Source organism: Mirounga angustirostris, unplaced genomic scaffold, assembly GCF_029215605.1.
Source record: "Mirounga angustirostris isolate CCGP_5_RB_7025 unplaced genomic scaffold, mMirAng1.0.hap1 SCAF_2, whole genome shotgun sequence".
Taxonomy (NCBI): Eukaryota; Metazoa; Chordata; class Mammalia; order Carnivora; family Phocidae; genus Mirounga; species Mirounga angustirostris.
Window position 1 is genome coordinate 186,354,254 of NW_026991710.1, and position 24,714 is coordinate 186,378,967.

The following is a 24,714-nucleotide window of genomic DNA, read 5'->3' on the forward strand; positions in this document are numbered from 1 at the left end:
TAGTTCTAGATGAAGTGTTCCATGATTCATTGTTTGTGCATAACACCCAGTGCTCCATGCAGAATGTGCCCTCCTCAATACCCACCACCAGGCTAACCCATTCTCCCACCCCCTCCCCTCTAGAACCCTGTTTGTTTTTCAGAGTCCATCGTCTCTCATGGTTCGTCTACCCCTCCGATTTCCCCCGCTTCATTCTTACCCTCTACGGGGAGAAACTCTTAAGAAACCAAATGGAAAAAAGCACCTGGAGGCTAGAGAGGTGAGCATTTTTTACAACAGCCACATGATCTGAAAAGTAAGAAGCCTGGAGTTCAAGCCTTATGTAGATGCAGATATCTTGCAAATATACTGAGCTTTTTATTATTATTATTATTGTTATGTTATGTTAATCCCCATACATTACATCATTAGTTTTTGATGTAGTGTTCCATGATTCATTGTTTGTGCACAACACCCAGTGCTCCATGCAGAACGTGCCCTCCTCAATACCCACCACCAGGCCAACCCATCCTCCCACCCCCTCCCCTCTGGAACCCCGTTTGTTTTTCAGAGTCCATCGTCTCTCATGGTTCGTCCACCCCTCCGATTTCCCCCGCTTCATTCTTCCCCTCCCGCTACCTTCTTCTTCTTCTTTTTTTTAATTTATTTATTTTTTATTCTTATGTTAATCCCCATACATTACATCATTAGTTCTAGATGAAGTGTTCCATGATTCATTGTTTGTGCACAACACCCAGTGCTCCATGCAGAACGTGCCCTCCTCAATACCCACCACCAGGCTAACCCATCCTCCCACCCCCCTCCCCTCCAGAACCCTGTTTGTTTTTCAGAGTCCATGGTCTCTCATGGTTCGTCTACCCCTCCGATTTCCCCCGCTTCATTCTTCCCCTCCCGCTACCTTCTTCTTCTTCTTTTTTTTAATTTATTTATTTTTTATTCTTATGTTAATCCCCATACATTACATCATTAGTTCTAGATGAAGTGTTCCATGATTCATTGTTTGTGCACAACACCCAGTGCTCCATGCAGAACGTGCCCTCCTCAATACCCACCACCAGGCCAACCCATCCTCCCACCCCCCTCCCCTCCAGAACCCTGTTTGTTTTTCAGTGCTGTCTTAAGTGTCCAACTAGGATCAAGACCAAGTTCCGGTGAGCGAAGACCGCAGGAGAAAAATGCCCCAGGGAGACGAGCCCCTGGTTGGGAGGGCACAGCAAAGCGCAGCTGTCCCAGGCGCGGCGCTGGCGGGACGAGCGTCGCGGCCCCAGGCCCCAGGCCCTCAGCGCGCACCCCCGCCTCCCGCCACTCCGACCCGGGCGCGTGCCCCGCAGCCGCTCCAGGCGGCCGGCCACCCGGTTACCAGGCAACGAGCTGCCCCTGCGCGAAGCCACTGGGCGGAATGTGGGGGGGAAGGCAGTTGGGAGGAGACCTTGAGCAGCAGGAATGAGCCCGGGTGAGAGCCGGCGTGGGGAGTTGTCTCTCGAGGGGGAGCCCTGGGAAGCGGACGGCTCGGAGAGGGCGCCGTGCCCCCCAACCCCGGCCCCGGCGCCCCGGCCCTTTCACCCCCAGGCGGGTCCCTTCTGGAGTGCCGATCTTCCCGACTAGCCGCACACCCCTGCTCTCCCCGGGAGAAAAACACCGCCTCCGTCCCCACGCCCTGCCTTTGCTTCCAGCCTCCGGGGCACCGGGTCCCGCCGCGCTGCGTGGTCCCAGCGCGCCCTCCCGTGGCCGCTTCGGGCGCCCGCGGCCCGAATCGCACGCTTCGCCGCCCTTCTCCCCACCAAGCTAAAAGCCCGCCGCATGGTTGTTACAGAGAAGCATCACGAGGAAGAGGACGAAGTTGACTGCGTTCTCCTTTCAGCGTCCAAGATCCTAAATTCCTCTGACGGGGTAAAGGAAAGTGGTGGGAGTGACACAGGTAAAATCTCCACGTCAGTGGTGTTTCTCCCTCTTACTATAGACAAGGGGTCCCCTGCCTAAATCCACTGGCCGGACAGGTGCACTTCCAGTACGTATGTACTTTGGGTAACTATTATTATGGTACTAAAAATAGCTAACACAGCACACTTACTTTGTGCCAGGTGTTGTTCCAAGCACTTAAGTGTATCAATTCATTTAATCCTCACCACAACCCTATGAAGTAGGTACTACCATCATCCACATTTTATGAGGAAACTGAGGCACAGAGTGATTAACTCCCCAAGGTCACATAGGTGGCAAATGAAAAAGCCAGTATTCAGCAGCGTGGCTCCAGAGTCCAGGCCTTAACCACCATGCTATACTATACTGCTTCTTGAATATCAAATAAGAATATTTTGGGGCAGATGTTAAAAAGATATAAATTTTTCCAAAGGAATTACTTTTTACAGTAAGTATTTGTGGACTATAGAATATTGTATAGGGAGGATATTTGAAATAACCAAAGTGCTACAATTCCAAGCTCCACATAAACCATGAACAAGATGTGTATAAATACCCAGTTAGGGGTATCATACTGAGAATACTGAAGCTGGACTCACTTCCTTGAGAGAAGCCCAAGGAGGTTACCCACCTCTTGGAAGAGGCTGGTGGTCAGTGTGACATTCCAGGGAAGGAACAGAGCACTCTGGGTAGAAGGCGGTATCTAGAGTGATGCACCAAGTTAGGAGCCCTAGTTGCCCAAAACCCACACGTGACATATGGGGAATCCAGACACGGAGGCACTGAGAGAAGTGACCTGAGATCAGGACAGGATTTCTGCACCTCTCTAAATCCAGGACCTTCGCACATGCCATGTCAAGGGCCCTGAAAGAAGAGCTAGAGCAACCACATCTCAGTAGACCAAAGACAACTGGATGCCCAGGGACCATCAGTATAAGCAGCATCTCCAAGGAGGCCAGCAGGACAGTGCCTGACTGGCCAATGCCCCAGTCTTCTGTGCCCCACCATCCATGAGGATATGCAGACATCCTTGTGCAACAGGAAACCTGAACAGGGAGTAAGAGTCTTCACAGAGAGTTTAGAGGTTATGTCAACTCAATATTGACCTCAAAGAAAGCATTTAAGGTGAGAAGAAATTGAGGTACTTTAATTTGGCAAATCACATGTTCTCTAACATAAGATTTAGGGCTCTGGGGAAAGATGCCAGCATGACAGAAAATGAGGTTACATACACTTATTTAAGAGCCACAGTCTATCTTGCTAAAGCAGATGAGTTACAAGTGCAGGGTCTAGCAAGGACAGGGTTTTAGTAGCATAGATTTGAGCTGGGGTGCTGCCTTGGATGGCAAAATTAGGAGGTATGACTTTGTTCCCTCCCCTTTTTCCATTCTCCTATCTACACTTCATTGCCACCATGTGATCCATTCCCTGAGTACTAACCGACAGAATAGTAACCCCATTTGCATAAATAATGCTGAGTTACAAGAAACCCTATAGTATTTCTGAGGTCTCTTTAATTTTATTATTTTTTTAAGATTTTATTTATTTATTTGACAGAGAGAGACACAGCGAGAGAGGGAACACAAGCAGGGGGAGTGGGAGAGGGAGAAGCAGGCTTCCCGCCGAGCAGGGAGCCCAATGCGGGGCTCCATCACAGGACCCTGGGATCATGACCTGGGCCGAAGGCAGACGCTTAATGACTGAGCCACCCAGGCGCCCCTCTTTAATTTTAAAAGAGTAAGTGGTTAGCCTATGTAACCCTTGATTGATTGGAATGGAGATGTGAAGGATACTTTGAGACTTCGAGATATCCAGTATGCTGTTTTTAGCACCCCTGTTCTACCCAAGTCTTCATTCATTCATCCATCCATTCATTCATCTAACAAATATTTTTGAACAAGTACTGTCCTAGGTGCTGGGGATCCAACAGAGAACAAAATATGCAAAATACCTGCTCACATGAAGCTTACCTTCTACTAGAAGGAACAAAGGAGATTGTGTGTAATACATCCCATGGAGAAAAGTAAGGCACAGAGGGAGTGGGGGAGTATACAGAGTGTCAGAGGTGGATAGGGAGTGTGCAATTTGATTTTAAATAGGGTGGTAGGAGACCTTACGGGGCAGATCACATCTGAGCAAAGACCTGAAGGAGGTAAAGGAGTAATCAATGCAGATTTCTAGGGAAAGAGCATTCGGGCAGAGAGAACAACAACAATGCAGGCCCTGAGGTAGGAGAATGCCTGGCACGTTTGAGGAACAGTTGGTGTGACTGGACCAGAATGAGTAAGGGGAAGGGTAAGATCAGAAAGGAAATTGGGGAAGGGGGCACTGTAGTTCCATCTAAGGATCTGGGGGGTTATTCTGCACAAAATGGGAAACATTAAAGAGTTTCGAGCAGCCATCCCTCCCCTCCATTGCAACTGGAAATTTGAAATTTATTGACTCGTCATCATATTAATAATACCCTTGTCTCTGCAGTAGTGATTAGAATAAATATTTCTTGAGCATTTAGTTTGTGCCATGCATTCTGCAAAGGGCTTTACCTACAAACTAGATAACTACTTGTGTTATCCCTCATAGCAAGTGTATGGCAAAGCCAGGATTCAAGCACAGACAGCCTGACCCTACGGCTTCCGCGACAAAGCCCCATGCAGACAGCGTCACACCTCATTAGACTTTGTAAAACAGTTCCTTCTAGGAATGAATTTGTGTTGTCATAGCAAAACATTTGAACCTGAGAATGACAAAGCTTTGACTACAGAGTATCTTCTTTTTTTTTTTTTTAAGATTTTATTTATTTATTTGAGAGAGAGAGAGCATGAGAGGGGGGAGGGTCAGAGGGAGAAGCAGACTCCCCGCTGAGCGGGGAGCCCGATGCGGGACTTGAGCCCCGGACTCCAGGATCATGACCTGAGCAGAAGGCAGTCTCTTAACCAAGTGAGCCACCCAGGCGCCCTACAGAGTATCTTCTAACATCCTATATGGAATCATTACTATGTTGCATTTTAAAAACTCATTTGTTCTCCTTCATCTGTTAGCTACAGGTATGCACTTAATACAGGCATATCTTAGAGATATTGTGGGTTTGGTTCCAGACCATTGCAATACAGAGAATGTCACAATAAAGTGAGTCAGATGAATTTTTTGGTTTCCCAGTGCATATAAAATTTATGTTTATATTACTGTAGTCTATTAAGCATGCAATAGCATTATGTCTACTTTTTAAAAATGCACATACCCTAATTAAAAAATACTTTTTTGCTAAAAAATGATGACCATCATCTAAGCTTTCAGCAAGTTATAGTCACTGATTACAGATCACCATAACAAAAAATTTTGAAATCCTGTGAGAATTACCAAAATGTGACACAGAGACACAAAGTAAGCAGATGCTGTTGGGAAAATGGAACCAACAGACTTGCTCAACACAGGGTTGCCACAGACCTTCAATTTGTAAAAAAAAAAATCACAGTATTTGCGAAGCACAATAAAACAAGGTGTGCCTGCATGTTGACTAATGGCATAATCCTCTGCAGGTTTCAGAATAAATTCCCCATATCTTTAATTACTTCAAAAGCCATCCCACTGATAACTATCTTGTTTTTCACTCCTCACATTTAAATATGAGACAGCTAGAGAATTTAATTGAACATAATATGAATACTATTTCTTGCATTCCCAGTAGAGTATCAGCTTCTTCAGGGCTGGGACCCTATCTTCCACTTCGTCTACACACCTCTCAATATTGCATGTTTAGCAAAGACTTAATAAATGATGACCTTTGATTGTGTTCCCCTTCCTGTGCCTACTTGGTAATTTCCCTTCCAATTCTAGAATCACATAATTCTATGTGGTTGACTAAGTATTGCTGAATTTTAAGATTAGCTTTCCTTTGGGAATAAGTAGTAGCCAATGTCTCCAAAACTCATAAAAAAACAAAAAGTTATTTTAATAGCCATTAAAAACCGATAAATCCAACTCTCTGCCTATTCTATATCTTCACTGAATCCTCTGAACATTGCAGGAGAAAGCCATTCACTTCTGAGTCATAACATGGATCTCAGTGCTCCTTGGAACACTTTATTTCCCCAGCAAATGCTTTTTCAAAACTTCTCCAAGATAACTATTTCACTCTATTGTTTCCTCAATCTCCAAAACCCTTCACCACTACCTCTAAACTCATTAACATAATCTCACACTATATGAAAAAAAAGAAGCAATCAGACCCAAACTCCCTGACCCTCAAACTTAAAATTTGCTGACCTACCTGCTTGTGTACCCGTATTATCTGCTGTCCCCCATTTCTTGTTTGTCAAGTTTTTATTTAAATTCCGTTTAGTTACCAGACAGTGTTATATTCATTTCAGGTGTACAATATAGTGATTCAACACTTCCATACAACACCTGGTGCTGGTCACACAAGTGCATTCCTTAATCCCCATCACCTATTTCACCCATCCCCCACCCCCGCCCCCTCTGGTCACTGTCAATCAGTTTGTTCTCTAGAGAATCTGTTTCTTGGTTTGCCTCTTTTTTTTCCCCTTTGCTCCTTTGTTTTGTTTCTTAAATTCCACATATGAGTGAAATCACATGGTATTTGTCTTTCTCTGACTGACTTATTTCACTTAGCATAATACTCTCTAGCTCCAGCCATATTATTGCAAATGGCAAGACTTCATTCTTTTTTATAGCTGAGTAGTATTCCATTGTATATGTGTACCACTTCTTCTTTATCCATTTATCAATAGATGAACCACCTGGGCTATTTCCATAATTCGGCTACTGTAGATAATGCTACTATAAACATCAGAGTGCATGTATTCCTTTGAATTAGTATTTTTTTATTCTTTAGGTAAATACCTAGTAGTGCAATTCCTGGATTGTGGGGTAGTTCTGTTTTTAAACTTTTGAGGAACTTCCATACCGTTTTCCACAGTGGCTGCACCAGTTTGCATTCCCAATAACTGCAAGAAGATTCCCCTTTCTCCACATTCTCACCAGTCATTTCCCTGATGATAAGTGATGTTGAGCATCTTTTCATGTGTCTGTTGGCCATCAGTATGACTTCTTTGGAAAAATGTCTATTCATGTTAACTGACCATTTTTAAATTAGATTATTTTGGGGGTGTTGAGTTTTATAAGCTTTATAAAATTTATATTTTGGATACTAGTCCTTTTCAGATATGTCATTTGCAAGTATCTTCTCCCATTCTGTAGGTTGCCTTTTAGTTTTGTTGATGGTTTCCTTTGCTGTACAGAAGCTATTTTGATGTAGTCCTAATAGTTTATTTTGCTTTTGTTTCCCTGGACTCAGGAGAGATACCTAAAAAGAATTTGCTATGGCCAATGTCAAAAAAGTTACTGCCTATGTTCTCTTCTAGGATTTTTATGGTTTCAGATCTCACATTTAGGCCTTTAATCCATTTTGAATTTATTTTTGTTATAGTATAAGAAAGTGGCCCAGGGCGCCTGGGTGGCTCAGTTGGTTAAGCAACTGCCTTCGGCTCAGGTCATGATCCCGGAGTCCTGGGATCGAGTCCTACATCGGGCTCCCGGCTCAGCGGGGAGCCTGCTTCTCCCTCTGACCCTCTCCCCTCTCATGCTGTTTCTCTGTCTCTCTCTCTTTCTCTCAAATAAATAAATAAAATCTTTAAAAATAAATAAATAAATAAATAAAAATTAAAAAAAAAAAAGAAAGTGGCCCAGTTTCACTCATTTGCATGTAGCTGTCCAGTTTTCCCAACACCATTTGTTGAAGAGACTCTCCTTTTCCCATTGGATATTCTTTCCTGGTTTGTTGAAGATTAATTGACCATATAATTGTGGGTTTATTTCTCAGTTTTCTATTCTGTTCCATTGATATATGTGTCTATTTTTGTGCCAGTACCATACTGTCTTGATCACTATAGCTTTGTAATATAACTTGAAGTCTGGAATTGTGATGCCTCCAGCTTTGCTTTTCTTTTTCAAGATTGCTTTGGCTATTCAGGGTCCTTTGTGGTTCCATACAAATTTTAGGATTGCTTGTCCTAGCTCTGTGAAAAATGCTGTTGGTATTTTGATAGGGATTGTATTAAATGTGGAGATTGCTTTGGGTAGTATAGACATATAACTATATTTGTTCTTCCAATCCATGAGCACGGAATGTCTTTCCATTCCCTTGTGTCACCTTCAGTTTCTTTCATCGGTGTTTATAGTTTTTAGAGTATAGGTCTTTCACCACTTTGGTTCAATTTATTCCTAGGTATCTCATTGTTTGGGGTACAGTTGTAAATGGGATTGATTCCTGAATTTCTCTTCTGCTACTTCATTATTGATGTATAGAAATGCAACAGATTTCTGTGCGTTGATTTTGTATTCTTCAGCTTTACTGAATTGGTTTATCAGTTCTAGCAGTTTTTTGGTGGATTTGTTCAGGTTTTCTATATAGAGTATCATATCATCTGCAAATAGTGAAAGTTTCATTTCTTCCTTGCCCATCTGGATGCCTTTTATTTCTTTTTGTTGTCTGATTGCTGTGGCTAGGACTTCCAATACTATGTTGAATAAAAGTGGTTCAGGTGGACATCCTTGTCTTGTTCCTGACCATAGAGGAAAAGCTCTCAGTTTTTCCCCATTTAGGTTGATATTAGCTGTGGGTTTTTCATATATGGACTTTATTATGTTGAGGTATGTTCCCTCTAAACCTATTTTGTTGATGGTTTTTACCGTGAATGTATGATGTACTTTGTCAGATGCTTTCTCTGCATCAACTGAAATGACCATATGGTTCTTATCCTTTTTTTTATGAATGTGATGTGCCATGTTGACCGATTTGAGAATATTGAACCGCCTTTGCAATCCAAGAAGAAATTCCACTTGATCTTGGTGAATGATTTGTTTAATGTATTGATGGATTTGGTTTGCTAATATTTGAGAATTTTTGTATGTATGTTCATCAGGGATATTGGCCTGTAGTTATCTTTTCAGTTGTGTCTTTATCTGGTTTTGGTATCAGAGTAATGCTGGCCTCATAGAATGAATTTGGAATTTTCCTTCCTTTTCTATTTTTTGGAATAGTTTGAGAAAAATAGGTGTTAAGGACTACTTTTGTCTTGCTGCTTTTAAGATTTTTTCTTTATCACTATATGTTGCAAATTTAATTACAATATGTCTTTGTGTTGGCCTGCTTTTGTTCATTTTGATGGGAGTTCTCTCTGCCTCCCGGATCTGGATGTTGTTTCCTTCCCCAGATTAGGCAAATTTTCAGCTATTATTTCAAATAAATTTTCTGTCCCCTTTTCTCTCTCTTCTTCTTCTGAGACTCCTATAATATGAATATTATTATCTTTGGTGGAGTCACTGAGTTCCTTAAATCTATTCTCATTTTGCACAATTTTTTTTCTTTTTTGTTCAACTTGACTACTTTTCATTACTCTGTTCTGGGTCATTAATTCATTCCTCTGCTTCTTCCAGCCTGCTGTTCATTGCATCGAGGGTGTTTCTATTTTCATTTGTTGCACTCTTCATTTCTGATCATCAGTGAGACTCTTTTATCTCTGTGGTAAGGGTCTCACTGATGTCTTCTATTCTGCTCTCAAGCCCAGTGAGTATCCTTATGATCATTGCTTTAAATTCTCCATCAGGCATGTTACTTGTATCTGTTTTGCTTAGACCACTGGCTTTGGCCTTATCTTGTTCTTTCATTTGGGATAAATTCCTGTGTCTTCACATTTTATCTACGTATCTGCCTTCTTTCTGTATTAGAAAAACCAGTTATGTCTTCTGCTCCTGAAAGTAATAGCCTCATGAAGAAGAGGTCATGTAGTTCCCAAGGCCTGGCACTTCAGAGAGTGCCTCTGGTGTGTGCTGCGTGCACTCTGCTGTTGTGTTCTGGCTGCTCTTTCAGGCCAGTCATCTGCAGAGTCTTTCCTTGCATGCTGTGGGCAGTGTTTGGTCCCTGGCCTGAATGTGGTGAGTTTGAGCTAGATGTGTTCTGGACTGCTTGTGAAATGAGACCTCTCACCACCTCCACTGGAACTGAGGCCCTACAAAACTTTCTGGTCAGGAGACAGGGTGTGGGCAGGGGCTTGCACTGGTCTTCTGGGAGAGGGACCTGCCATGCTGGGACTGAGACAAGCATGTTTGAGAAGGGCAGTTCCACTGCAGCACAGGGCGGTAGGGCTTGGTGTAAGCAAGTTAGGCAGCCAGTGTCTGTGCTGCACTGCTTCCCACAGGTGGCTCTGTGTTTATGCTGAGGGGCAGGGCAGGGAATGGCACTGGCCAGCTCCTTTGTTCCCTCAGAGTTGTTTCTGTGAATGCTGCCTCTCAGGGACATGCTCTGAGAAGAGCAGAAAATCTCCTCACTGTGTGCCCCAGGTGCTCTTCAGATGGCTGTTTCCACACTCTCTGCCCCCCTGTTGTTTGCCTGCCTTCTGTCTAGGAGCAGCACAGGGCTGTCTGGGCTCTATCCCAGCCAAGGCTGCTGATGTTTAAAACTCCAGGATTTAAGCCCCACTGATTGCAAAAACTCAATGAATTCAGCCCCTCTCATTTTCTAAGCCAATGGCTTTGGGGAAATGTTCTCCTTGTGCATTCCCCTGTGTGCTCCTCTCTCTCTCCCTCCCTTCTCTGCAACCATGACTCCTTCCCCTGCACAGCAGCTATGATCTGTCTCTCCCCTAAACCACATTTCCACACTTCCTATTTTCTTCGATATGGCCTGTTTTCTTGCTTTAGTTGTGGAGTTTTTTCTGTCAGTCTTCAGGTTGATTCCTGGGGCATTAGGATGATTTGATAGTTATCTAGTTGTATTCATGGGACAAAGTGAGCCTAGGGTCCTCCTACTCCACCACCATCTTCCTGCTCCTGTTCTTGCTGTCCCCAGTTTCAATGGAAGAATTGTCCCTGCTCAATCAAAGCTCATTTCCTCTTTATCCTAGCTCTCCTGGAATTCTCAGATACTCAGCTTCTGCAATTAACCTCCCTCATTCTCCAGAATTACTCTTCTCCTTTCCTACTACATGATTCCAGCAGGAAGCAGGCATGTTAGAATCTCTCATGGTTAAAAAATTCTTCCTGACCTTCACATCTCTTCTAACATGCACCCTATTCCACTAGGCACCCTATTTCTTTCCACAATAAAACTCAAAAGAGTTGCCTATACTCAATGCCCACAAATCTTCAAATTCCATTCTCTCTAGCCACTTCATTTGGGTTTTTGTGCCTGTCACTGCACAGAAACTGCCCTTGTCTAGGCCAGCAGTGACATCTGTATTTTCCAATGCAGTGTTCATATCCATTCCCTTGAACCAGAGACGGGAATATCCCACTGCCTTTTGATGTCCACTTTGACAACTAACAGGAAACTTAACTTTAACATATCTAAAAGTTTTCCCTAAAACATCTTCCTACTCCATTCTTTTCCATTTTAGTAAATAACATCAGATTTCATCATCCATCTGCTCTCACCAAAAAAAAAAAAAAAAAACAGGAGTCATCCTTTCTTCATCTCTTCTGGCCACATTTAACCACCTAACAATGCTTTATTTTCAAAACCTATTCTAAATCCACCTATATTTCTCCATCTTCCCTTCTGCCATTCTAGTCCAAGATACCTTTGTCTCTCACTTGAATTACCATAGTAGCCCTGCCATTGCCACCTTATAACCCATTATCATGCAGTAGAGTGACCATAAATGTTTCTTTTCAGATCAAATCATTCTCATGTTTGAAACCCTCTAAAGCTTCCCATTTCACTTAAAATAAAAGCCAAACCACTCAGGTGGCCCACAAGGTCCTATATAATCTAGCCCTGTCTCCCCCTCTGACCTCTAATCATAATGGGCTTCCATCTGCTCATTAAGCCACAGCCATATTGACTTTCCTTCTGTTCTGCAAACACAGATAAGCATGTTATGCTTCAGGACTCTGTCATGTCCTCTGCTCCAAATCTCTTCCTACAGATGTTCACATGGCTGGCCTTTTCTTATCATATGGTAATCTTGGCTGAAGCCAGTGGAACTGCCCTTCTCAAACATGCTTGCCTCAGTTCCAGCATGGCAGGTCCCTCCCCCAGAAGACCAGCATAAACCGCTGCCCACACCATGTTTCCTGACCAGAGAGTTTTGCAGGGCTCAGTTCCAGTGGAGGTCAGATGCGCAGTCCAGAGCACACCTAGCTAAAACTCACCACATTCAGGCCACGGACCAGGCCAGATAGCCTCTGCCAACCACTTTCTCCAGTGCTGTCCCCATCCTCCCTGTCACATTAGCCTATCCTCTTTGTGTTATTTATCACTATTTGAAAGTATCTTGTTTATTTCTTTGTGTGCTTTTTATTTTCTGCTCATTCTCTAGAACGTAGGTACCGCAAGAGGTTTACAAGTTGTCTTATTTATTGCTGTGTCTCTAGTACCTATAATTTGGCATACCACATCCTAGACACTCAATATTTGAATGAATGATGTTGTTGAAGGAATGAATCACTAAATGTGAAATAAACAAAAAAACGCTAAATCATTAACTTTTAAAAATTATTCTAGACTTTCAGATAGAGATTTTAGAGCCAAGGAAGACTCCAGACCTCCCTCCTCCAGTACCAAATGAAATAAACAAAAGAAAAAAAAAATTAGAAAACCAGCAAAAACTTCACCAGCAGCACCTGAAGGACATAAAATTGGAAAATAGAGGCCAAAAATAAAGACAGAAGATTCTGGCAAGGCAAACTACTGACTGGCTTCTGACTTTCAGAAGCAATAAAACGAGTCAAAATCCTGAAAATACTCATTAATGCCCCTCCCACTGTTAATACAAAATGTGAATACAAAAAGAGGAAATACCTGTGTCTTCCTTTCTGCTGATTGGGCTTTAGGTGGGTAGAGAGGAGCAGCTAGGAGAATAGATAAGTAAACCTGGACACTGATCAACAGGGGCTTACTTTGCTCTGAGGAAAGAAGTTCTGAGTAGGGCTGCCATTGGCTCATGGGGTGCCTTTGCATGGATTAGAGAAAGGTATATCAGACTCTAGGTATATGCAAACCCACATAGGGTACTGGTTAGCTGAGTGCAGTGGAGCATGGGACACATCTCAGCCCACATTTATCTTTTGGCCAGGAGCCCTTGTGTAGGGAACAACCTTTACAATCTTATGTGGCAGTCCTAGTTCCAGGACACTCCATACTGAATTAAGAGAATGATCCCAATCAAGAGAATATCTCCCTAGGGTAATAAGATATATCTCCTCTAGATTTCTAACCAGTCTCAGGGAACAACAACAAAATGGCAGTGATCACATCCTCCAATGGAGGCTTCACACAGCTCCAAATGATGTCTCTTCCCCCAGACCCCTCTCACCTAATTTTTAGGCTATAGAAAATGGATAGTAAAACACCCTGGCCCTGAAACCATATTTCAGAGGGACAGACCAATGGACTCCAAGAAGAATGTCAAGAGAAAACATCTACAGTATGTCAAAGAAAACAAATTCTGAGCAGAGTTACTCAGGTTGCACTGAGCCATATGAAAAGAAGCATCATGGTAACTGCAATCATACGATGGTCAAAAAAGAAGGAAGAGATGGAGGGAGGGAAATATATGTAGAAGCACTGTGTAAATCTCATGTTCTTTCTTTAAAATCTTGTATTTGCTATATCCCTTTACCAAGTCTTTAAATTTCTTTTGACCCATACTTCGTACTCAGTTTTAGCAAAAGAAATACTGTACCTAGCCTTCAATTTGCAAGTCCTCCTAATGAGACAAAAGAAACCTGTGTGGAAAAGGGAAGCTGGTGCTGTAGATGCAGAAAGGAGATGGAATTCTGAACAGTAAATCCATTAAAAATAAAGTTGACAGCTGAAAATATTTATAATAATAATGTCCTATCTTTGTGTTTAAAATGTAAAGCATCATAAAACATCACAGTGTAAAAATAATGTAATAAGCAAATATCATGAAAAGTGGGAAGTAAATGTGAGAGCAAGTATAATGCTAATTTTCTCATCATTTACTCCCCTTCTTGGCAAGGACTAAATCAACACTGAATACAGTGGAAGTATACGTTATTAAAAAACATAAAAATTCCAATCTCTTAGTCCTCATGATATATTTTCATTAGCTTAAAGGGGTTTTATAGGAAATAATCTTTCACATAGTGAAAAAAATCTGAACAATAGTGATAATTTCAACTAATTGCAGTTTTCTTTATTCTATTAAAAGAAACACAAATTTAATACTACTTATCAAAAGTAACATGTATAGAGGGGCGCCTGGGTGGCTCAGTTGGTTAAGTGGCTGCCTTCGGCTCAGGTCATGATCCCAGGGTCCTGGGATCGAGCCCTACATCGGGCTCCCTGCTCAGCGGGAAGCCTGCTCCTCCCTCTCCCTCTGCCTGCCTCTCTGCCTACTTGTGCTCTCTATCTCTCTGTCAAATAAACAAATAAAAAAATCTTAAAAAAAAAAAGTAACATGTATAATATTATCCCACTGTTCTAAAATAAATTCTTTTTTTCTGCATATATGCATAGAGAGCTGACTGAGAGTACCTAAAATTCATAATGGTTAATTCTGGGTGGTGGGGTTCTAGGTAATATATTGGTTTTGATTTACAATTTGAGTTCATTTAGAAGTTGTCTTAGAGTCTGAAAAACTTTGGGATGCCTTGTTGCATTCGTCCAGATCTCACTTGAGTTTTGTTTTGTTTTTTAATCTCTCTGAGATGAACAATTCAGACTATTGTTTTATTCCTAGTAAGATGCAAAGCTGAGCAATACCCAAACAGACTCACTGTCCCTCCCTGCCCTCCGATGAAGGTGGGATCTTCAGTTGACCAAACAGCTCCAGGCTCTGAACCAAAGTTGCTCTCTCAGTGTTGAAGGGCCAGATGGCAAATGGGGGGTAGGGGGGTGCTTGCACTTTGCAACAAGCTCCTATAACATCTGGCAGACTGTCATTCCAAATGAGGGACGTGCTGACCTCTTTTAAAAACTTCTCTTAGGGCAGGGCACCTGGGTGGCTCAGTTGGTTAAGCGACTGCCTTCGGCTCAGGTCATGATCCTCGAGTCCCGGGATCAAGTCCCGCATCAGGCTCCCTGCCCGGCAGGGAGTCTGCTTTGCCCTCTGACCCTCCTCCCTCTCATGCTCTCTGTCTCTCATTCTCTCTCTCTCAAATAAATAAATAAAATCTTTAAAAAAAAAAAAAAAAACCACTTCTCTTAGGGCAGAAATTGTCAGCCTAGGGGAACATTCCATCATAACTCTCATTTCATTTGAGACACTGAGTGTTTTTTAAATTATAATAAAAATTTACAAAGCAAGCAAAAAACCTGTTTGGACAAAGAGGGATATATGTCAGGAAATTTGCAAACAGTTTATAGTCTCTCCCCTGTTACATATCTTTAATCTATTTTCTAGGAAGGAACACATGGGTTTTTATAGTATTTTGCTTAAGAGCATTACAAAAATTATGCTCTGTAAGTCCAATTTGTTTTCCATGATGAGGAAAAACAGCACATGGCCATTTCATAGACACTGAGACCTACACAGTACTTTGTCAAAGGTCTCCCACAACAGGATTATTAGTTGTTTGTTTTTTTAAATGCAGTTTATATTGCAGAAACAAAGATAATTGAGTTTTTGAGAGTTCCAAGTTTGGCATTACAAGTTAATGGTTTATTATAAAAGTAAAACCACTATTACAACCTCAAGTGAAAATTATTTAAGCCAAGTGAAAATTATTTCTTGGGCACCTGGGTGGCTCAGTTGGTTAAGCGACTGCCTTCGGCTCAGGTCGTGATCCCAGAATCCTGGGATCGAGTCCTACATCGGGCTCTCAGCTCAGTGGGGAACCTGCTTCTCCCTCTGACCCTCTCCCCTCTCATGCTTTCTCACTCTCTCATTCTCTCTCTGTCTCTCAAATAAATAAATAAAATCTTTTTTTAAAAAAAGGAAAATTATTTCTTGATCTTATTATGTGACTAGCATTGGGTTCTTCCTAATGTGAACATCAAAATTCTCATTATCTCTGTCTCACTATCCAAGAAAGTTAGGAGACTACTGCAGTTGTTTAAAAATAAAACTTAAGAATTAGATCATATGGTTTTTCAATTTTGCTTTTTAGAATATGGCTGCATATCAGAATCAGAACATCAAATCCAACCACAATCAGCACTGAAAGTAAGTTCATTTTCATTTCGGTTTTTTTTTCTCCAAATACCTGTGTAAAGGCTGATCTCTTTCAGAATAAATACTTCCAAAATTCACGTGGATTTTCCACAAAAATCTTCATGAAAATACATTGGAGAATTAGCAAGAATGACTAAGAATGTGAGTCCTTTGACCCTCATGTGATCATTTCTGGTAATAGGCAACTTTGGGGGATATATATAAAAAGAAATAATAGCAATTTCAAAATGGTTCAATTTCATACCATGTTTAATTTTATTATAGGCCCTTCAGCATCAACTGGAATCATTTCAGGCTCTCCGAATACAGACTTTGCAGAATGTTAGCATGGTATGTTTCTTTTAATCTCTATATGGGAGATATCCAAACAAGATATCATCCCACATTTCTAAGCTAATGATCACTAGCCAACTGATTAGTTCATGTAGAATGTAATAAAATAAGAATATTCCAGGCTCAAAATTTGTTTGGGGGAAACTACATTCTATTATCGTTGAATTTGGATATGAGCCAAAAAGAAATAGTACTCACTGATTTTTTTTAAAATGTATGTTTAAAGTGCTACCTATATATAGTTTACAAATGGGAACTCTCATTATAAGTGAGAAGAAATCTAACTCAAATCCACCTAGGGAAAAAGTGTATCTTATTAGTAAGATACACTTTTAGTTTCAGGTAACTGAAAACCCTAGGGACAAACAAGTTCACCTGGCGATGGCTTAATCCATATGATCAGGACTTCAGTCATCAGGAACCCATCTCACTCCTTATTTTGGTTTTGCTTTCCACTATACTGGATTCTCAGACTCCATGTGGTAGCAAAAGGGCTGCTAGAAGCGCTAGGCTTTTATCCTTCCAGATTCCAGTCAGCGAAGAGACCATGCTCTTTTCTTCCTTAAGAGTTTCTACTGAAGTGCTTGGACTGATTCTGACTGCCTGAGATTGGTTCATATGCAATCCTTGAACAAATCACTGTTGAAAGGAAGGCAGTGTTCTGACTGGTTAGCTCTCAGTCACGTGCAGCTGGAAGTGGGATCACCAAAGGCACATGGACTTTATCCAGAACAAATAAGAGATAGTATTAACAGAAGGATAGGGTAGGGATATTGGTGGTACATAACACAACACATACTCACTAAAGCCCAATATAAACTTCATCCTAATATTCTTATACTAAAAGCAGGTGCAGGGAAGTGGCAAGAGAAGACAAACTCCTCCTGAGGGTAATCGAATAGATTCAGTTCTGATGACAGAGATCAAAATCTCTGCTTTATTCAACAATATAAAAATCAAACACCCAAAATTACTTGAATATAGTTCATAAAATTTTATTGCTTTACTAAAGTAAGTTTTCCTGATTTTACAATCATATAATAAAGACATAATTTTCTTTAAAAATTCCTTTAATGATAGAGATTATTATAAATTAAATACATGTATTTTATATTTTACATGATGGAAAAGAATTTTTATGTCCAGGAAATTTAAAGGTATCTTTGAATTATAGTATCTGTTATTCCTATACATTCATAAGTTTATAACTCTGAAATAAAATTCTAACATTATCAATTTATCTTTTAAAGGTACAGTCTGAAATCAGTGAAATCTTGAACAAAAGTATTATTGAAGTAGAAAACCCACAATATAGCTCAGAAAAAAATCTAGTATTTGGCACACGCATTGAAAAAGCTTTGGTATGTTATTCTGTACAAAACTATTTCTATATTTAGTGACTTCAAAAATGTTACCACAACCATTTTATCTTCACCTTTATATTCTTAACCTTCTTCATGGGTCAAATGGACTGTCAGAGGAATACCTAAAAGATTCCCAAGTACATTGAAATATAAGGCAGGTTTTTTTTAGCCTGTCTATCCACTTAGGAATTTTTCTACTTTTAGGATTGACCAAGACCTGAGGTGAATTCTCTAGAAACAGGCTGGAACCAGAGTCACTCTGTCTACACTGATTAGAGCTCGCATTTCTAGAATAGTCACAGCCCTAGAATCATCTGAAACAGGAATGCAAGCTAAGGTTGACAAACAGCCCGGAAGTGGAAATATTCATTTCCCTTAAAATTCCTATTGCATTTGACCTATTGCTTCTATCTTCCCCATCTATCTACAATGGTCTCCTAAGGGATTCTAAATTTCTATTTCTGATATTGAGAAGGGTTGACCCATGTACATCACCCTCTGAGGAAATAAGTATAATTTCTAAGCAAATTGTGAAGACCAGAGTTACAGATCTCAAAATAACTGTTGTTAGATTTTTCTGGAGAAAATGAGTCATATTCATTAGGCCTCTTTGCCTGTAGAAATGGATAAAATGTTCATCTGGGTTGTAAAAATAAATCCTCCACAAAATATTTTCTTGATTTGCTTGTCATGTGGCAAATGATATAGTACATTTATAGTGTGCTTTTTATTGTCACTAGCCTATAGAGAATCAAAAAGAAATCCTTTCTATGGAGAAAATTCATCATTTTGAGGAGTCCAACACTATTCATTCAACAGAAGAAAAATTCAGCAGTGATATTGTTAACAGTCTCTGTCAAGGTATAGATACTCCATCCCAGATACATTTCAAGGACCTATTAACTCAGAGAACTTCAACAGATAATTCAGCTTCAAACATAATTATGAACCCTTCAGAAAATTCTGACATGGTGAAGAATTATAATAACCTTTATAGTTTTCTACCTCATGCACCTCAAAATATGATGCCTCAAGCTGATACAGTAATTCTGGATAAATCCAAAATTACCGAGCCTTTCCTCAAGCATGGATTCTGTGAAAATTTAGACGATATCTGTCGTTCTATCAAACAAATGAAGGAAGAACTACAAAAGTCACATGATAGAGAACTGGCACTTACAAATGAACTTCAAACTTTAAAAACTGACACAAATGTTCCAAGAAATGGTAAATATGACCTGTCCCCCAGTCACAAGGAAAAAATTGACTTTATTAAGGAAGAAAATATAGAAAGTAACTTAAATGAAGATATAAAATCAAAGAGAATTGCAGAATTAGAAGCATTAGTAAACAAATTACTACCATTCAGGGAAACAGTGTCAAAATTCCATGTGAATTTTTGCAGGAAATGTAAAAGGTTATCCAAGAGTGAAATGCACAGGGGAAGGAGAAATGAGAAAAACAGTAAGGAAATTCCTATCACTGGCAAGAATATTGCAGATTTAAAATTCCATTCCAGAGTTCCAAGACCTACACTGTCATTCTTTGACCCAACAAAATATGAAATGAAAGGCAAAGAAACACAACCACTAATATCAAAACAAGGACCAATAATGTTTGAAAATGAGAAAACATCCAAAGTCAATTCTGTTACTGAGCACTGTGTTGCAAAAATTCAGTACTTACAGAATTACCTAAAAGAATCTACGCAGATACAGAAAAGAGTAACAGAGCTGGAGAATAAAAATCTAACCCTTAAGACCAAAATAAAACCTCTTGTGCTTACTACACAGTCTCTGATACAGAAAATTGAAACATATGAAAAGCAACTTAAGAATTTGGTTGAAGAAAAGAATGCTATTCAGTCCAAGTTAATTAAAACAGAAGAAGATGGTAAAGAATGTCTTAAAGAATTGAAAAAAATAATTAGTAAATATAATGTTCTTGTAGGACAAAATAAAACCCTAGAGGAAAAAAATAGTCAACTTTCTTTGGAGAAGCAACAAATGATAGAAACATTAGATCAACTAAAAAGTAAGGAACACAAAACTCAAAATGATATGGCCATAGTCAATAATGAAAATAATCGAATGAGTATAGAAATGGAATCAATGAAAACAAATATTCTATTGATACGAGATGAAAAGGAAATGCTAGAGAAAAAAACATACCAGCTTCTAAAGGAAAGAAGCTCAGTTGAAAATGAACTGAAGGAAAACCAACTAGAGATAATGCAGCTAAAAGAGAAAGAAAGGTTGGCAAAAACTGAACAAGAGACACTTCTTCAAATAATAGAAACAGTTAAAAGTGAAAAACTTAATCTTGAAACAACATTACAAGAATCCATTGCTGCTAGACAAATGATGGAAAGAGAAATTGAGAATATTCAAACATACCAATCCACTGCAGAGGAGAATTTTCTGAAAGAAATAAAAAATGCAAAATCAGAAGCAAGTATTTATAAGAATAGTTTGTCAGAAATGGGCACTGAATGTGAAATGTTATCAAAAATGGTAATGGAAATTAAAACAGATAATCAGATTCTAAAAGAAGAACTAAAAAAACATAGTAAAGAAAATATAAAATTTGAAAACAGCATCAGTAGACTTGCAGAAGATAAAATACTTTTAGAAAACTATGTAAGAAGTATAGAAAATGAAAGGGATACCTTAGAATTTGAGATGCGGAATCTTCAAAGAGATTATTTAAATCTAAGTGAAAAAGTCTGCAGTCCACAGAGTGACCTATCAAAAAAGGGTTATATTTCAAGAAGAGAGAAATTCCATTTTGACAACTGTGATACTTATGAAGACACCTCTGGTCCTAGGAGTAGGCCTTTGGCTCCTGATTTGAAAGGTATGTAACATTGCAGTGGATTAGTAGAGATGTGTTTAAGATTTTTTTCACCTATTGGGCACTAGCCAGAGTACAGTAATAAGAAGGAAACTTTTAAGATGAATACAATTTATTCTTGTAAGATTTGTACCCAATTTATTATCTATTGGAATTATTTAGGACCTTTGCTCTTTTGGGGCGCCTGAGTGGCTCAGTTGGTTAAGTGTCTGTTTCTTGATCTCAGCTCAGGTCTTGATCTCAGGGTCATGAGTTCAAGCCCTACATTGGGCTCCACACTGGGCATGGAGCCTACTTTAAAAAAAAAAAGGAATTTTGCTCTTTTGATAAAACTCATGTTGTTATTTTATTTATATTACTTCTATACATTGTATATGCACACAGCAACTTTGGCAGGGAGCAGGGTTTTTGTTTCTGTTTTCTGAAGTATACTTGGCACTCCCACATTAAAAAATTCTTTTTTTTCCAGGAATTCCAAGTCAACTGTATCAATTGCTTCCATCCAAGATATGTAAATAAATTTCTAAAATCAATGTTTCAAAATCCTTTGTCCAGTACTTTTTTCTCCACAAATTATTTTTTTAATTAATAATTAGAGAAAGAGAGAGTGCTGGGGGGGGGGCGGTGCGAGGAGGGATAGAGGGAGAGAGAGAATCTCAAGCAGACTCCCCACCAAGAGCAGAGCCCAATGTGGGGCCTGATCTCAGGACCCTGAGATCATGACCTGAGCTGAAATCAAGAGTTGGATGCTTAACTGACTGAGCCACCCAGGTGCTCCCTCCACAAAATTATTTTAAATTCACTTTTACATAGGATTATAATTACCTTGTAATTAGAGTAATTTTTTAATTAGAAACTGCAATTAGGTATATATTTTTATATTGTCAAGAACTGTGAACAGCCTTGAGATTTCACTGAACTTGTAAGTTAATGTTGGTCTGACAGTTTCATGGATTCTAGTGGAAGACATGAGAGTCCTGGGTCAGGGATAAAGAACAGTTTGTTGCTCACAGCAATAGCAGTAGCCAGAACACCAGCACTTTTGCATTGATTCTCCAAGCCCCAATTCCTATATGCAGCATGAAAAGGGTCACACAGCATGTTGCATTACCGGAGAGAACTCTGAACTTAGGGAACCCAAATCTTTTATGAGTGCAGTAAGCATGCCTATGCCTCCCCTTTGCTCTTGATGGAAACATTACCCTTATTATATAGGACAATTACCATACTTGTCCTTGCTCCAGAGGAGACACTGTCTTTAGCTTCCAAGACTGATTGCTATACAAATAAAGTGGTTGAATTTTGTCAAATGCTTTTCCTGCATTTACCAAAGTGATCATGTGGGGTTTTTTTTCTCCCTTTAATCTGTAAATATGGTAATTACATTTATTAATTTTAAAACATTACACCAACCTTGCATTCCTGGGATAAACTTCACTAGGTTATATATTACCCTTTTAATACATACTCCTGGATTCAATTCAATAATATTTTGTTAAAGATTTCTCCTTCTATGTTCAGAAAAATATTAGTCTCTATGTTATTTTCTTTAATGTCTTTGCCTGGTTTTGGTATCAGGAAAATCTGGCTTTATAAAATGTGTTGGGAAAGTTTCCCTCCTCCTCCATTTTCTGGAAGTATTAGTGTAGGATTGGTTATTGATATTATTTATTCCTTAAGTACATAACAGAATTGACCAGAGAGCCTGGAGTTTTCTAAACAGGAAGGTTTTACATTGCAAAATCAATTTCATTCATGGATATAGAACTATTGAAATTTTCTATTTCTTCTTGAGTCAATTTTGACTATGTGTATGTTCTGAAGAATTTGTACATTTCATATATGTTCTCAGACACATTGGCATAAAGTTGGTCAAGACTATTATCTTTTTAATGTCCAGAGGACATATAGTAATGTCCCATTTTTAATTTCTGACATTGGTAATTTAGGGATACTCCTTTTTTCTTGAACAGTTTTTCTTGAGTTCAGTTGATTTTATTGCTTTTTTCAAAAATCAGTTTTTTATTAATACTTCCTCTATTAACTTTGCTATTTTTAATCCATTGATTTCTGTTCTCTCTGTTTATTTTGGTCTTAATTTGCTCTTTCCCTAGTTTCTTAAGGTGGAAGATCAGGTCATTGGTTTGGAAAATTTATTTTTCTCTATAATATACATTTAAAGCTACAACTTATCCTCCAACCACTGCATTCGCTGTATCATACAAACTTTAATATGTTTTCAATTTCATTCAGTTCACAATATTTTCTCTTTCCCCTATGACTTATTCTTTGACATAATGGAATATTTAGAAGTGAGTTGCTAAATTTCCAACTCTGGAGATTTTCAGGTATTTTCTGTTACTGATTTCTAATTTAATTCTATTGTGATCAAAGAACAGTACAATTGATCTTTTTACACTTACTGAACTTATTTTACTGCCCAGAATATGGTCTGTGTTGGTCGATGTTTCACACTAACTTGAAAAGAATGTATGTTCCGCTGTTGTTGGGTGGAGTGTTCTAAAAATGTCAACTAAGGAAAGGCTGTTGACAGTGCTGATAAAATCTATATCCTTACTGATCTTCTACTTGTTCCAACAATTACTATAGAAGAATAGAGAAATGGGTTTGTCCATTCTATCAGTTTTTGTTTCATATGTTTTAAAGTTCTTTTATGTGTACACTTTCATGTCCTGTTAGTGAATTAATCCCTTTATTATTACAAAATGAGCCCATTTATCCCTGGTGATTCTCCTTATTCTAATGTCTTTGATTGATACTAATATAGGCCCTCCAGTTGTCTTTAGACTTGTGTTTGCATAGTATTTTTGCTTCATTTTACTTTTATATTTATAATGGTGAGTCAGTAGTAGAAATTTTTCATAGTCAGATCATAAATATATACCATGAAAAATTGATGACAAAATCCTGAAAATCAAACATAATGAGGGTGGTTCCAGTCCAGTATGGTGATGTAGGAAGACCCTGAACTCACAGCCTTCATGGAACACACCAAATTAAACCTATTTATAGAACAGTTCCTCCTGGAGAAAAACTGAGGGTCAACTGAACAGCTTCTGCACAACAAAAGAGAACGGCACTAGGGAACAGCAAGAGAGACAGAGACCTGGTAACAAAGGGAAACCCCACCCCTGATGTTGTAAACTGCAGTGAAAGGGATGATGCTGAGGGGCCAAGAACTGATTCCTCTGTCCTTGGGCACAGGAAGAAAAAAACAAAACAAAACAAAACAAACAACAACAAAAAAAACCTGGCAGTGTAAAAGAGCAACTAGCATATAAAAGAGACAGTTCTAGAACTCTGCCAACCCATGGAGGAGCTGGGGGGAATGCTTTCCAAGTCATAGGACTGAAGAATGACAGGTTTACATTCCCTTTCCACCTTAAAAGCACAGATGAGAGCAGAGTCTGGTTGCCGTAACTGACTGGCCACCTCAGTAAGCTCTGGGACCACAAGCATACACCAGCCCCAGCTGTGCTGGGACACAGAAAAAAAGCTATGGCTTAAAAGGGAAAAAGAGGGGTGCCTGGGTGGCTCCGTCAGTTGAGCGGCTGGCTCTTGACTTCAGCTCAGGTCATGATCTCAGGGTCCTGGACTGGAGCCCCATGTGGAGTCTGTGCTCAGTGGGGAGTCTGCTTGAGATCCTCCCTCTCTCTCTCTCTCCCTGTGCCCTTCCCTCCCACACTCACACTTGCTCTCTGTCTCTGTCTAAAATAAATCTTTAAAATAAAAATAAAGTAAAAGGGCAAAGGAACTGCAGGAACACTCCCTGGATCAGAGGGACTGGCTCAACACCTCAGCAAACCCTGGAACTGCAAGCCCACACTAGCCCCAGTTGCACCTGGGCATGGGGGGAAAAGTTAAATTTAAGAAACAAAAACGCTTTTTTATATTTGTTTTTGCCTTTTATTTCTATTCTATTTCTTTTTCCCTTTTTTTTCTTTAAAAAGATAAAGTTTAAAATTGCATCTAGCATATAAAAGAGCCAGCACTAGAACTCCACCAGATGACTAGGGGAGCTGCTGGAACACTCTCTGGGTGGGAGGGTCTGGTGGATATAGTTT

General features: G+C 39.7%; 1 protein-coding gene across 2 annotated transcripts; it reads left to right on the top strand.

The window, feature by feature from the left end:
* The first annotated feature begins 1,468 nt into the window (after nucleotides 1–1,468).
* On the top strand, nucleotides 1,469–21,172 carry CCDC110 (coiled-coil domain containing 110). 2 transcript variants are annotated; one of them, XM_045879656.3, is made up of 6 exons: nucleotides 1,469–1,918; nucleotides 16,015–16,070; nucleotides 16,344–16,409; nucleotides 17,663–17,773; nucleotides 18,517–20,632; nucleotides 21,099–21,172. In XM_045879656.3, the coding sequence occupies exons 1-6, from the start codon at nucleotides 1,801–1,803 to the stop codon at nucleotides 21,146–21,148; spliced, it is 2,517 nt and encodes an 838-aa protein (XP_045735612.1). In that variant the 5' UTR covers nucleotides 1,469–1,800; the 3' UTR covers nucleotides 21,149–21,172. The 2 variants fall into 2 exon arrangements, with proteins under 2 accessions (XP_045735612.1, XP_045735611.1); XM_045879655.3 differs by lacking the exons at nucleotides 1,469–1,918; nucleotides 17,663–17,773 and having other exon boundaries at nucleotides 15,962–16,220.
* Nucleotides 21,173–24,714: the final 3,542 nt, after the last annotated feature.

Bases quoted from the DNA above. Each gene is read 5' to 3' on its own strand.
- CCDC110 (XM_045879656.3), top strand. From the start codon at position 1,801: ATGGTTGTTACAGAGAAGCATCACGAGGAAGAGGACGAAGTTGACTGC. The intron at 1,919-16,014 runs GTAAAATCTCCA...TTTGCTTTTTAG, and splicing joins AAGTGGTGGGAGTGACACAG to AATATGGCTGCATATCAGAA. The intron at 20,633-21,098 runs GTATGTAACATT...TTTTTTTTCCAG, and splicing joins TTTGGCTCCTGATTTGAAAG to GAATTCCAAGTCAACTGTAT.